We start from the raw sequence: 15,064 nt of genomic DNA on the forward strand, positions 1-15,064 counted from the left end.
CTATTATTGTTTATTTAGCTCCTGCATTCCAAGAGTCTAAAACATTCTGCTTGCTATTTTGGGTAACTGTCCATCAGTAAATTTTAGGCAATTCTGTCCTGTTGGTGGGGGGAGGAGTGGGTGGACCCTTAACAGGCAATTGTGCTATTATTAACAATAATAGCACCTACCATGTGTTAGACTCTACAATGGATTTCCCATGCAGACACACACACCATCACCCTCACTAATTAATCTTTCAAGACATCTATAAGATAAATATTTCTTCATTTGTAGATCAGAAAAATTTTCAAAAACTTTATAATCACTTATCTAGGCAATGATAACCAGAACTGCAGACTAAGGAAGTAAAGACATAATAGCAATCTTTTATCACATCACTTTTCTGGCCAAGTAACAATACATGTAGTACTTAATTTCTGGTCAAATATAAAAGCTAAAAAAGTCATGCTGTTTTAAATGAAGGGAAAATCAGTTACAAGCTCAATTTGAATGATCACATAGCCCATAATCTACTTAGTCAGATCCTCTACTTAAAACTTTCAAGAGATTAAAACTGTATTTAGGATAAAATCAAAACCTCTTTCTGTGTCTCACCAGGATCCACATGATCTGAAGTTTCTCCACACAGCTTCACCTAACTCTGCCCTTGCCCTGGCTAGCTGGACTACAGCCACACAGAAATCCTTTAGGTACTTCAGACACAAGCTCTTCACTGCCTCGGGGCGTCTTCCCTAGCTGTTGTCCTCTCATCCTATCCCCTTGCCTGGGCAATGTCTTCTTTAGATCACACTTCTTTAGATCACACTTTAAATGCCAGTTTTCCAGAGGAAACCTCCTTGAGTATTCTAACTAAAATACGTCCTTCTTCCCGCCCTGATATTCTCGAGGAGCACACCCTTGTTTCCTTTCCAGCACTTAGTGTGAATTGTATGTGTTACTTTGTTTACCTGTTTATTGCCTTTCTCAATGTGGGGAAGGGTATTCACTGTTGAATTCTGAGCACATAGTATTGGTGACAGGCAATAATTTCAATAATTTGTTTCAACAATTTTTTTTGAAACAGTTTCTTTTTTTTCTCAAAGTTAAGAGTGTAAGTAATTTGGAGTCTTATGCTCTGGTCACACTGTGTTTTCTGAACATCTCTATTTCAATTTATTTTTGTTTTTTTCTGTCATATTTAGCTGTACTTTTAAGTGACTCATACTAAAGAAACAACAGCTTACAATTCAAAATCAAGGATCTGCTCTGACACATAGTTTAAAGGCATACTGGTTCTGGGGTAGGGTCCAGGCTTCTGCATTTTTAATACGATTTCCAAGCTATTCTGATTCACAGCAAAGTTTGAGAAGGCATGCTTGAGTGCGAACATAGTCCTGTTATATGTCTACCTGTATCTGCTAAATTTCATCAGATCTAAACCTTTGTTTAATGCATGCTTGAATACCTTACATCCTTAGGAACTCTCTGACCTGGATATTTAATGAGTACATAATACCTTTATTATTCCAGCTCTTTTATCTCTTGTTCTGCTCTAGATGAGTCTTTGTTCTTTTAAGCTACTGTGATGCTGACATCCTGGGTTTATAATTTAATTAGGAATAAGGAATGTAAGGTAGAATTATACAGTTATCTATTCTGAAGAGTTTGAGTGTCATCAGATAACTAGACATATAGTGTTCATAGTAATTGTTTTAAAATAAAACAGATCATAAGAAGAAAGCAAATTTTAAAATTATTAGTATTAATTTATAAACTTGCAAATATAAACTTTGGTTATGAGCAGATGTTAATTTCTAAATTTGTGACTGTTTCTTACTCTATTGGCTTATATATTGCTTGAAAAACACATGACCTTGTTATTGTCCTTGAGAGGTAAATTTTACATGCCTGCGGTCTTGCACATTAAGGAATTTTGAGATATAGTCCATTCATAATAAGCAACCTACAATTTCATTCACTCCTTATCTTTCACTAGTTTTTTCCCTTTTAACATTTTATGTCATGAGCATATACAGAAAAATAAACAGTACTTTATAGTCAAAGCAATCTGCTATATTAAGATTGTATTGTGCCGGGTACATCTTCCAATCATATTTATCAATGTTTAGATCCCTTCTTCTATAAACAGCCAGTGTGGCACTAGGAAAAATATTTGTAACATTTCAGGCACTTATTGTTACTTAAATATACATCAAAATACAAGTTTATAAACATTTTATTTAGACTGTATTTTACCATCCTTATTTAGATGTGAAATGGACACAATTTTTTATTTGATAATCTTTCAGAAATTTTTTTATTTTGGAATGGGTGTGTGAATATTTTATTAAAATTTATGTTTTACACGCAAAGTACATTCCCATACTCCTGGAAAAAAACCAATCTCTACCAAGTTGGCCAGATTTGAGCTAAGGAGGTAGTACTCATAAAACAGGCAAAAATGTAGCTGTTTTATTTGTGGTCTAAGTGACCTGAGACCCTTCGAAAATAACCTCTCAAAACCATCTTTCAAGTAAGATTGAAAATGTCAAGTTTAGTGATATCATTGCCTATTTTAAGAAATGGTAGTAATCTTGATTCAGATTCATCAGCCATAATGACATTCATGTTTTGCCTGAGGTTAATATCACTCTTTAATACTGAGGAAAAATAAGGAATGTACTTTCTTATCTCACATTTGCTTTAGGGAAGTGAGGATCTTCCCCATCACTTCTCTCTACTCTGTTCTAACATCTTCCAGAGGTGAGATAATTTAGAATGCTCAGTGGAGAAAAATTAACTTAAAAAATAACAATCCCTACATTTTTCGCATAAACACCTTAAATCGTCTTTTCTCAACCTTAAACATATTTGAGAGTTCCATCAGCTCCTCAATTAGAAGTTTTAACAGCCTACAATGTAGAACAATAAACTATTGTGATGTAAGTGAAATAGCTTTTCTCTCCCTTCTGTGCTGTAATTCACATTTTGATGGGCTTTTGATGTTCCTAGATATCCGTGGAATACAGGAGTTTTTGGACAAAGTGTCTCAGCAGGGGATGGATGTTGCACTTCAGAAGGTAGAAAACAACATCAATAAAATGATCACCACTCTCTTTGATACCATGAGAATAGAGGAATTGAATCGCTATCGAGACACTCTTAGGCGAGCCATCCTTGTTATGAATCCTGCCACAGCCAAAGCCTTCATTACTGAGGTAAGTAAAAATTGTCATGGGCTGCGAATAGGGTGTAAAATTTAAATGTTTTGGAGTAGACTCCACAGAGGAGATGAAAATTAAGAGCAGCGTGAGGGAATTAACTACACAACTCTCATTAGCACTAATTGAGGTAGCACAGTGAATTCCTTGCTCATCACATTTACCCCGTACTGTCCAGTTAATTGCTAAGAATGCTTTGTATTTATATGTATTTAGTCACGTAGCCAGGATGATTTTAAGAAATCTTATGGGGATTTAAAAGTGCTGTTTACCTGAGTGGATTTAACAAGTTGTCTAACTAATACTTAAAATTTTTATGCAAGTTAAAATTTTACTTCTGAGAAAAGATTTACTTCAATTAAGCTGTTGTTGCCTAAACATGATTCCTTTTACAAAAACATATAGCATATTTACTTCTGCTCTGTGAACTCTGTACCAAGACAAATAATTAAAATTGTCTGAAACTCTGCAAAGTGATGACCGCTGTACATTTTATGATGCTGGATCCTCAAAATTTTAATTGTATGTGTTCATTTGGCCAGAAGCTCTGAAACTTTGTGAAAATACAATTAAGACTTTTTAATCTCTATATTCTAAAAACTTTGGTGCTGCCTTACAAAAGATTATTGTTAAGTAAGTTTGCCTTACTTCAAATTTTTAATTTTATGTAGTGCTAGAACTGATGATGACATTACATACTTTCACATGGGTTTTATTATTAGTTTTAAAATTTTTCATGACTTCATTTCACTAATACTTTTTTCTTCACCTCTCCATTATGCTTTCTTTAGCTCACAAAGTACTGCTGTAAAGCTTCCAAATTAGGAATGTGTTAAAAATTCTTTGACACTCTATAATATAATTGGTATCAGGGACATTGAAGCAGAATATAAATCACTAATAAGAATAAAACTTTGGAAAATATCAATGATACATTTTAAAAATTTTAATTGAAAACTTTGTTATGCAGTTTAGGGACAAATACAGAACTTTGACCTTTCTAAGTCTAGCAAATAACTCAGAGAATCTCATTGAACCACTGGATTTTTCCACAATAGAAAGAATATTTTCAATTCTACAGGAGCTTGTTCTTTCCTTTCAAGAAACACAAAATCTGCTGGAAGATTGAAGGCAAATATACAAAGAAATGTAATATAAGTTGGAATTTTAAAATTACAAGAAATAAAGTTGAAGCATCTATAGTCATTTTTGGTTGGAAAGATCAGAGAAGGCTTCATTGAGAAGGCACATTTGAACCAGACTTAGTATCATGAGTAGGAATTCACAAAATAAATGGTATTTAACAGACAAGTACAAGTCCATCTCAGCCACTTTCTGATCACATGATGTCAGCCAATTACTTAACATTTTTGAGCCTCCATTTTGTCACCAGTAAAATGGGAATAATTATTGATTTCAGCTTATTATATTTGTAACACAGAATAATGAGATATAAAAAGCCTTAAAGGGGTGGCTGGGGGACTAGCACCTAGTAGATGTTTAAGAAACAGTAACTTCTGGATCATTTTTTCTAGCGCATAGTGTATACCTGACACATAGCACATGCTGTGGCCCCCATCCTTGACTCTGAACTTTGATACTTTTAACAATCTACTGCTACCACTTTGTTCTCAAACACATAAATCTATCTTTGTGATTTTCCTGAGAGACTTATCTCCCTTCCTCTACCAAGCCACCATTTTTTCCCCCATTCACTTTGTCTTTCTGATTTTCTGTCTTTAAACTATGGACTAAGTTTATTTTATGGTCTCAAGTGGCGAGGAGGAATGACAGAAAGGATGTGAACCCACCTGCCTTCCCTATCCTAAGCTGGCTATCCTCTTCTCTGACCTGTGTAGTGGTTCCTGTCGCTCCATTAGCTGTTCTCAAATACTTCCCAGCTTGCTTCTGCTCTCCCATGAGTTCTAGGAACATTTCCCCACTTAGAGAATAGGCTGACCGCTTAAGTCCTAGATGCAGTTCATTCAAAGGCAAGCAGCAGCAAATCCAAAAGACAGACAGCACCGGAGGTCTGGAGACGTGGAATAGTTCCTGACTTAGAGGATCACTTAGTTTAGTGGAGGAGGCAAGCATGTAACTAAATAATAAAATATGAAAGAAAAGTAGTATAATAATGACAGGCGGATGATGCTCTGGAATCCCATAGGAGAACTGACTAACTCTGCAGGACTTTGGCTGGCGTCAGGAAAACTTTCACAGAAAGTTTGCTTTACCAGAATCATGAAAAATGAATAAGACTGTATTAGGCAGACAATGATAGGCAAATAAAAATTCACTGTGTGTGCACATGTGTGTGTGTGAGAGAGAGAGATGGACATAGTTTTAAAAATCAAATATAACCGAGGGTTTTATAATGAAAAGCAAGAGTCCCTTGGTCCACCTATTTCTCCCTCCAGTTATTCTTTTCAAAAATAATTACTTTTTTTTAAAGGGAATTCCTTTATTTTTATTATTTATTTATTTATTTTTGGCTGTGTTGGGTCTTCATTTCTGTGCAAGGGCTTTCTGTAGTTGCGGCAAGCGGGGGCCACTCTTCATGGCGGTGAGCGGGCCTCTCACTGTTGTGGCCTCTCCCGTTGTGGAGCATAGGCTCCAGACGCGCAGATTCAGTAGTTGTGGCTCACGAGCCCAGCCGCTCCGCGGCATGTAGGATCTTCCTGGACCGGGGCATGAACCCGTGTCCCCTGCATCGGCAGGCGGACTCTCAACCACTGCACCACCAGGGAAGCCCTAATGTTTAAAATTTAATTGATATTTAGAGTACACTATGCATTCACATGATTCAAGATTTAAAAGGTTCAGAAGGATAACCTCCTGTTATTGTTCCTTAAGCACCTGATTTTCTTCTCAGGAGGCAATGTGTCTTGTGTGGCATTCCAGGTATACACGTACACATATACATGTACATGTACATATACATATACATATACATCTTAGCTCCCTGACCAGGGATTGAACCTGCACCCCTGCATTGGAAGGCAAAGTCTTAACCACTGGACTGCCAGCGAAGTCCCTCAGTAATTTATTTTAAAACACTTTTCTGATGGCTTCTGTCCCTTTTTCCTCATGGTCATTGGTTTATATATCTGTTCATTCCCTTATATTGTATTGGGGTTTTGGAGATGATCCCACTTGACTTTCTTCAGTTGGAAGTTCCAGGATGTTCTTTCAGATTTTTAGAGATTAACAGACAAAAGATACTTTAAAGAATGATTGTTATAGTTTTGAAGAAATAATATATCGAACCATGACATTTTAGATTTGGAAAGTACAACATATAACATTTTGTCTGAATTCCAAATTTACAATTGAGAAAATTAAAAGCCTCCCTAGCTCTAATCAGTATTATTCCCCAACTTCCTCCAGCCACGTTCAATATCTTTGCAGCTAGTGCTGATAGTGGACGGTAGAGGACGCTCAAAGTTTGAAACTGATAAAGTAAGTTGGCAGCTGGTCAAAGGGGTACGTGATTGTCAGGTCCTAAAACATAGAAGTGACTTACAGTGGATTACATGATGGATAGAAAGGCAAATGAAGCTAGAAAAGAACTGATGGATTGGGATAATGGGAAAGAGAGAGGAACTAAAGATTATGATGAGGTCAAAGAGACAGGTTCTGTAAGCACCAAAGAGAGGGAGGGGAGGAAGGGAGAAATTCTGCTCAAAGAGAGGGAATAGCAGAATTCCCAGCTTCACTGCTTCCTACATTTTATAAGTTGGCATGGAAAGTTTTAAAAATATTCAAGGGAAATATTAAGTCAAAAGAATGAGTCTTAAAAAAAAATTGCTCACTTAGCATTGTTATTTAATTGCTAAGGGGAAAAAAGGGGCATGTCAATTCTGTTTGCCTCTTTTTTTCTGTCCCTGGAGCAATTATGTGGCATTGAGTTAATTATGCTCCCTTTCAAGTCTTAGAAATTTAATATATCACATGTCTACAGTCAGTTCTCCACCCCTCATTCAAGATTTCAAAGCTTTAAGAAAAATACTGCAGTTATGTGCAACTGAGTAAATCAACCTGCTGTGATATCGGTGGAAAATTGTTATCACAATGTACCCATAAGTGTCCTTGAAATGAATACGATGAAAAAAGAGTGCTCACATGGTTTGATTTAAATATGGATTAGGATGATATTTTGGAAAACAATATTTTTTGTAGAGGAAAATGTTGCATTGGATGCTATGTCAGTTAAACCATTTCCAGAAAGGCTATATGCATTAGAACTTTTGGGTCTTAACTTTTAGTTTTCCAGTTTGATAAGAAAAATCAATTCTTTGAAAATGGGAAGGTTTATTACTTATATGATAATAAATATTATTGCCTATTTACATTTTTTCAAATTTTCAGAAAGGAACCCTACTGTTACATGAAATCCTTTTATTCTGCAATAAGAAAAGGGTATTATCTTTTATTCCTTAAAACATACTTTATGAAATAGCTTTCATTCCATTGTACTATATCGCAGAGAACTTTGATCCTGTCAAACAACAAAAAGGCAAAGTACTTCAAATATGTAAGCAGCTTACCAGAAATAAGCCTTTAGGAAGGTTTAGAAAACAAGGGAAGTTATCTTGTCTCAAGGGATATAGAAAGGTTCCTAGTCATCAAAAGAGAGCTTTGAATATTCAAATTACTATGATAGTTATCAAGTAGCTATACAAATAACCCAATTTTTACCAAAATAAAAGAAATAATTTGGAGACATTATGCAATGTACAGTTGTTTTTGTTTGTTTGTTTGTTTTTGCGGTCCGCGGGCCTCTTACTGTTGTGGCCTTTCCCGCTCCATGGCATGTGGGATCTTCCCGGACAGGGCACGAACCTGCGTCCCCTGCATCAGCAGGTGGACTCGCGACCACTGCGCCACCAGGGAAGCCCTGCAATGTACAGTTTTTAAGATGAGGATAATGTAATAACACTAGACAAAGGAACATATGACTATAATTTTTTCCAAAATATATTCATTGCATGAAAGTCTCTCTAATAATACTGTGTTCATAGATGATTGATATGCATTTTAAAGTACACTTTTTATTGAAATGTAATGTACATAATTATAATGCACATAACTGTACAACGCAACACATTTCCATGCATCCAGATCAAGAGACAGAACATAACTAGCATTCCCAGAGTCCCCTTCCAGGCAGCACCCAGTTGTAACCTCCTTGAAGGTACAGCCATTATCTTGACTTCTAACACAATAAACTAGTTCTGATTCATATTAAACTTTATGTGAATAGAAGCATACTGTGTATACTCAGATCCAACTCACCTCTTTCCAGTGACCCCTGACTTGGGTATTGATATTGGTGAACAGTTTGCTACTAATTTCTCCTAATAATAAAGGTCATTTAACAGTGTTTGCCTTTGAAATGTCTAATTTGCTAGTTTTCCTTTTCTATCAGGTTTTTGATGGGTTCAACATTTTCATTCTATTCTATTTATTTAAATGAAGTTAAACAAGGAAATAACCTGAACATAAGTGAAGGTTATACTCATATTTGATATCTAAAATCACAGTTGCTTCAACCTTCAAGACAAGGGAATTGAAATTCTTCTCTAATCCAGTATTCATTTATTCATTCATTCAGACAATATGTTTAAAGCTATTCTGTGCAAGACAATGTGGCTAATGTTGCTAGGAATACAATCATGAAAGATATATGGGTCTAGCCTCAAAGAACAGACAGATTAATAAGGGGAATGTTGTAAACATAGAATGTACAAAATAATAAAACCACAAGAAAATAAACAGGAAACTTACTCTTCTCAACTCCCAAATGGAATTGAAAATCAAGAAAACAAAGTTGCTATCCAAAACTTAATCAAATGAAGTTTGTAGATAATGTATAAGATTACACGGACCTAAAAATAAAACAACATTTCTTTTGTTATCAGGTACTGAGAAGTCTTAGCTACTTCAAGAAATTCTTTCCATAATTTACTATAGTCTTATCAAAGCACGTCTGGAATGTGATTGAATCCAAGAGTGATTAAATTTATATTGAGTTTTCTCTCCGTGAGGTAATATGGACAAAACGAAAACAAAGAGATTAGTTAAAATAGACCTAATGATAAATTTGAGGATTAGAATTTGGCGGTGTTTGTCTATTACTGCTTAGAAAAGAAAGACATCAGACCTAGAAGGCAAGGACTTGCCAACATATAAAAGTATTCTCTATAGTATGCCAGGCACAATTTACCACGCCGTACTATGGTCTGAGTGAAATAATTTCAAAATTATGCGCCTCCTTGTTTCTGTTCCCATTCTCAACATCACCTTTGGAAGCTAGGAGAATGGTGAGCCCCTGAATTTAATCACTAGAGAGAGATGTTTGTGGCAAACAAATAAATTAGCAATTTAATCAATATGCCAGTTTTTAGTCAATTTGCGTAGTATATAAATGGCAAAATATTGCGGCAATACATGTTACAAGTACCATTATTTTCCATTTCCAGACCAAAACATAGATCACTGCACTCTGCTCTGCTGTTCTGGGCAGCCGTGGCAAATGCATCTTAGTTAGCACTGGAGTCTAAATCTATTTGCCAACCTGGGTTAGTGTGAATCACTTTCCCAGAACTTAGTCAATTCCTTAAGTGCTAACTGACAAAATCAGTAATTTAGATTTGCACAGGATCAGATTTGAGGGTGTAGCCACCCTATGGAGCTTTGTTGAAAAGTAAGCAGGTACCCCTAAGTTACAATTCTGTTCAGACTTTTTCTCACTTTAATACAGATAAATAGGAGGGAAATAAACTGTTTAGGTAGAGAACATTAAGATTCTAGCAAACTCTATTTTTTAATAGAATACACAAAACTATAGCATAAGAGGATTCAAATATTAAACTTATGTGTGTCCACCCAACACAACACTAAAGTTATATGAACATATGGGTCCATTAATTTCAAATATGAAATACTTTAAATATGTATATTACTTGATGAGGCAACATCTAAGTCAATACTTGAAACCTATATTTAGGATTTGGATTTAAGGCAATTTGGTAGACAGGCATCCTTCCATGATGAAGAAAAGCATGCATAAAGATACTGAGAAGGAAAATTAAAAAGAGCTGAATGGGACAGGGGACATGGGCTAAAGGAAGTAGAATTTTAGGATGCAAAATCGGGAAGTAAGGTTGTACTAGACTGGTAAGTGAAAAATTTTGAATGTCACACCTAAAGAAGGGGGCAGGCTACAAAGGCAGCATGAACATGGAATTTGGATTTCAGTTTTTGCTTAACTAGCTGTGTATCCCTGGCCAAGCCACTTAAAATCATTTAGCTTTATTTTCCTCACCTATAAAATGGAGTAATTCCTGAATCACAGAGTTATTTTGAAGGCTATATTTGGTGTAATGTACATACAATGTGTAGAACAATGTTCACATCTAGTAGAAAGTTTGTAAAGCAGGATAAAGAAGAAAATGCAAATGATGTTAATAGACTTGGGAATTGATTAGGTGTGTGAAATGAGGTTGAGATACGGGAACAGAGATGGATCCTGTTTCAAGTCTGAGTTTCAATGATGTTAATGTTATGAAATCAGAAACATAAGAAAATGAATAGGTTTTGAGATAATACAATAAATAAAATTACAGTCATAAATTTGATGTTATTCTGGAACATCTAGATTGAGACATGCCTGTCTGTGTTTGGTGGAAATGAAAGAATGGAACCCAGTAGTCCTAAGGAAAAGCTATCGTATTTGTCAATGTGATGATCATTGGTGAACTTTGAAAAAACATTTTTATTAAAGTAGTGTGAGGAATAAAAAAGGTTGTAAGGAAATAATGAAGGGGTTGTTAGCAAATAAACAGAGTAAGAGTAGATGGGGGCATTAAAATCATCCCTGGTTGACAATCACTGATATAGAACTATTCAGTGTTGGAAAACTAAATTTTGTTCTCATGGAATTTTTATTGCTGGCAGATGACACCTGCTTTTTACTTTTCCCCTAATAATAGCTAGTCAACATTTACTGGACTCTTTGCAGGTGTCTGACACTGTGCTGATCACTCTATACGTTATCTTGTATAATCCTCAAAAAATCCATTGAGATGGGTATAATAGTTTCTTCATTCTACAGATAAAAAATTAAAGGAATGACGTATAGTCATTTGTCCATCTAGATTAAGTAGATTATTTGCATTTTATTTTCTGTTAACTTAGTCATCATTTTTTACATTTTTACTGTTTTCTAATAGTGTTCATCATTAATTCCTTTTGGGGAAGAGTATAATTGGTTTTCAAGTAATACCTCTCTAGTCTTCAACTGGTAAGTTTATATTATAGTCTTTGGACATGCCATCAGAGAGGCAAATCAGTTTGCCCGAAATTTTTAGCACAGAATAAATGAAAACACAAAAAAGCAATTAATTGTATACATAAATGATAAGGCATAACTAATTGGAGGCAAGAAATCCGAGTTTGTTCTGAACATTGTAAAGTAGTTGCCATCAGCAGTAATTAACATTTATTGAGTTTTTCTTATGTGCCAGACACTGCTCTAAGCATGTTTTACATATTAACACATTTAATCCTCATACCAAATGTAACAGGTAGATGCAAGTGTTTGGCTTCATTTTACAAAAAAGGAAAATGAGATACAAAAGAGATTGTGAAAGTAGCCCCAGGTCACACAGCAAGGAAGAGCAAAGCCAGGTCTAGACCATTCTTAAGGAGTGGGCTATGCTATATTACCTCTCCAGGCACACAATGCATGTGAAAAAAATCATCCTATTTTTGTTTATGACAGAGAAGTAATTGGTATGCCTAACTCGCATTAAATCATTTTTAAAGAGATTTTGCACTGCGGTGAGCTAGGGAAGAGTACTGGAGGACAAGGTGGGGAGTTCGGTCAATGTGATTAGGCCATCTGTGTTTGGTAATTGGTCTTTACCAAAGTTACACTCCTACCTAACCACAGAGATCTGGAGATAGAGACTCTATCTTCCTTGATCATTACATCTCAAAGGGATGGCTCCCAGGTCCTTGAGAAAGACATTCTTGGGTTGTAAAACTAGCTAGAGGCTGGAAGAAGATTTACATCTTAAGGGAGCAGAGAAAAAATTTACAATTGCAAATGTTCTAAAGTAAATGCTCTAAGAAAAGGGAGCTCAAAGGCCTAGAGTCAGAAAGAAAAGTGTTTAAAGCTTAGTGAAGCTGAGGAGAGTTAAGGTTGTCTTGGGTCAAGCATAGACGGGATATTTGGACTAACTAGATTTAGTTTTGCTGTGTGTGCTTATGATAGATATATATATTGAATAATATATATATATATTTAATAATCATTGAATACATATTCAAATGTATAGGTTGCAGAAATGTATTATCATTATCATGTAAAGGAATGTTTGGAATGAAAGGAATTGTTAGAACTCCAGTGACTCACAAGATAGTATTTAATTACTGATATGACAAGACCACTAGATATGCTGAATGTGAACTTTCAGAACAAAAGAGTAATGCTGATTTAATCTAAGAGGTTCAGGTGGTCAACCTCATATGGGACTCGTGGAGGAAACGGATGGCAATAATGACTACCCATTGCCAAATTTCATCAAGCAGGGCTAAAAGGGGTCAGGATTAGAAGGCTGGGAAACATGGGGTCCACAAAGGGGCATGGACCTGACTATATTTCGTAACAATACAGGTTGGCCTTTGCTGAGGGTCCTGGAATAAATTTTCAGCATGATCCAAACCCCTTCTTGGTGCATCTGACCTGAGCTCCCTGTAGCTACAAACAAAAACTTCACAACCTTTCAGTACAAATGAAATCACAATTTCCAGAGACACAGATTTTGATGAGTAAAGTGCATGTTTTACATCTCTGTGACTGTTTTTAGAATTGTAAGCCTTAGAGTATTTCTAAATTCTCTAGCCCCTATTCTATGAAGGTTGCTCTATTTCAAGATAAATTGGTTTGAAAACAAAGACCATAAAATAAACCCATCATCCTAGCATTTTGAAAATGTATGTATGTGTTTAAAAATAAGATGAAATTTTTGGATATTTCACCAAATTCCAGATACACCGACTCCTTGAACTCAGGTTCACTTGACTCCCTGAAAATAAATTGCTTTTCATGAAAGTGCTCAAATTGATAAAAAGTTACTCTTACCGTCCTAAGCCCAAATAAAATTTGAGAAGTACTGGTCCTGGGCCTATCTCTACAGTTCTCAATAATATTTCCATCTTGTAAGTGCCAGAATTGCCATTGACTAAGACATGTGATCAATGACCAGCACTAAACATACAATTGTGCACTTTTATATAAATGATGTTAATTATATTTTTAGATTGTGACGTACTGTGGCTGGTTAAAAACATGCATATTTCTGAAGAGCTATTTGTCCATCCATATTCAATGTTAAATGCATGCAACTTTTATATCTATGGATATATGGATCTGTCTATGGGGAATTTCAAAAATGCCTTTACCTAGATCCCATCCCAGAACCCTGAATCATAACTTCTGCGGTGGAGTGCAGGCACTGGTGTTTTAAAAAACCTCCTCGGGTAACTGGCACACAAAAGTCTGTGGAAGTAGAGAACTGCTCTTGACTACTGCTTCTCAAGCTTTAATGTGCACACCAGCCTCCTGGAGATGTTTGTTAGAATGAAAATTCTGTTTCTGTGGGTATGAGCCTGAGATTTTATATTTCTATCAGACTCCCAGAAAACATTGGACAGAGCATGTGTAGAGTATTTCCATCATCACAGAAAGTTTTGTTGACCAGACCTTGAACTTATATTAAATATAAATCTAAAAAACATTTGTCTGAAATTCAGAATAATAGCCATTAGGAGAATGTAGAAATTTGTTAACAGACGTTCCCTAACAATATAAATAATTTTCCAGTGTAAGTGGCCGAGAATTTTAGTAATTAATCCATATACCTAATTGCATTTCAAACTGTAACATGTTTCTTGGCCCACCTGCCTGAGGCACATTAGTTGTTGAAAATAATAAAAGTTATTTTCTTGCAATCCCCACCAGTTAAACTATTGGAACACTGGTTCCCTCTAAACTGATAGTGCAAGATCCCAGGGTCTCTCAAAACTCACCATTTCCTCTCACCTTTCCACAAGTTTCTGGTATCAAGGTGTGTATGTTGATGACCCAGTTGCTCAAAATGTATGTTGGAGACTTGTTGCTGAAATTCAGCCTCTGTATACCAGTGCCAGATTAAATCTCAGAGACAGAGTTTTGGGTGAAGTAGAAAGAAATAGCTTTATTGCTTTGCCAGGCAAAGGGGGCCACAGCGGGCTGATGCCCTCAAGACCGTATGTCCCGCCCTCGAGGCCGTAGTGAGGAGTCTTACAGCGTTCAAGGATCAGGACATGATCAGCTCGTGGACCGTCTTCTGATTGGTTGGTGGTGAGGTAATCGGGGGGAGCCAGCATCATTGACCTTCTGGTTCCAGCCAGTCTGTGGTCTATGTGCTTGTGGGCAGTATATAGTTAACTTCTTCCACCTGGTGGGAGCTTCAGTATCTGCAGAACAGCTCAAAGGACATGGCTCGAAATATTATCTATAGTCCTTGAGGAAGAACTAAAGGTCCTTGACTTTGTTTAATGGCTAAAGTATTATTATTTTGTCTTGCTTGACTGTTTTTCTTTCTTTCTGCTTTTCTCTCACTTCTCTGATTAAATTTCTTCTTTGACTAAAGTTTTCTACAAACAAAAGGCAAGCGGAGGACATGGGTGGACATCTGTTCTGGGAAGGCCTCCTAGGGTCCTGCTCGGTTCTAGACTAATGCTACTACCAGGGAAATTCACAAATCACTGTCACACTAGGCTTTTGCTAGCATCATTGTCCAAGGTCTTGC

The 15,064-nt window shown here is 36.0% G+C and overlaps 1 protein-coding gene across 2 annotated transcripts in view; it reads left to right on the forward strand.

Annotated features, from left to right (window-relative positions):
• The window catches only part of GRID2 (glutamate ionotropic receptor delta type subunit 2), a 1,355,780-nt gene that overhangs the window by 715,042 nt on the left and 625,674 nt on the right, over positions 1-15,064 (forward strand). For both annotated transcript variants that reach the window (XM_065877462.1, XM_065877463.1), the window contains one exon: positions 2,995-3,200. In XM_065877462.1, the coding sequence (XP_065733534.1) occupies positions 2,995-3,200 (206 nt within the window). The remainder of the gene's footprint in view (positions 1-2,994; positions 3,201-15,064) is intronic.

The sequence above is a fragment of the Phocoena phocoena genome, chromosome 5, assembly GCF_963924675.1.
Source record: "Phocoena phocoena chromosome 5, mPhoPho1.1, whole genome shotgun sequence".
In the NCBI taxonomy this organism is placed as follows: Eukaryota; Metazoa; Chordata; class Mammalia; order Artiodactyla; family Phocoenidae; genus Phocoena; species Phocoena phocoena.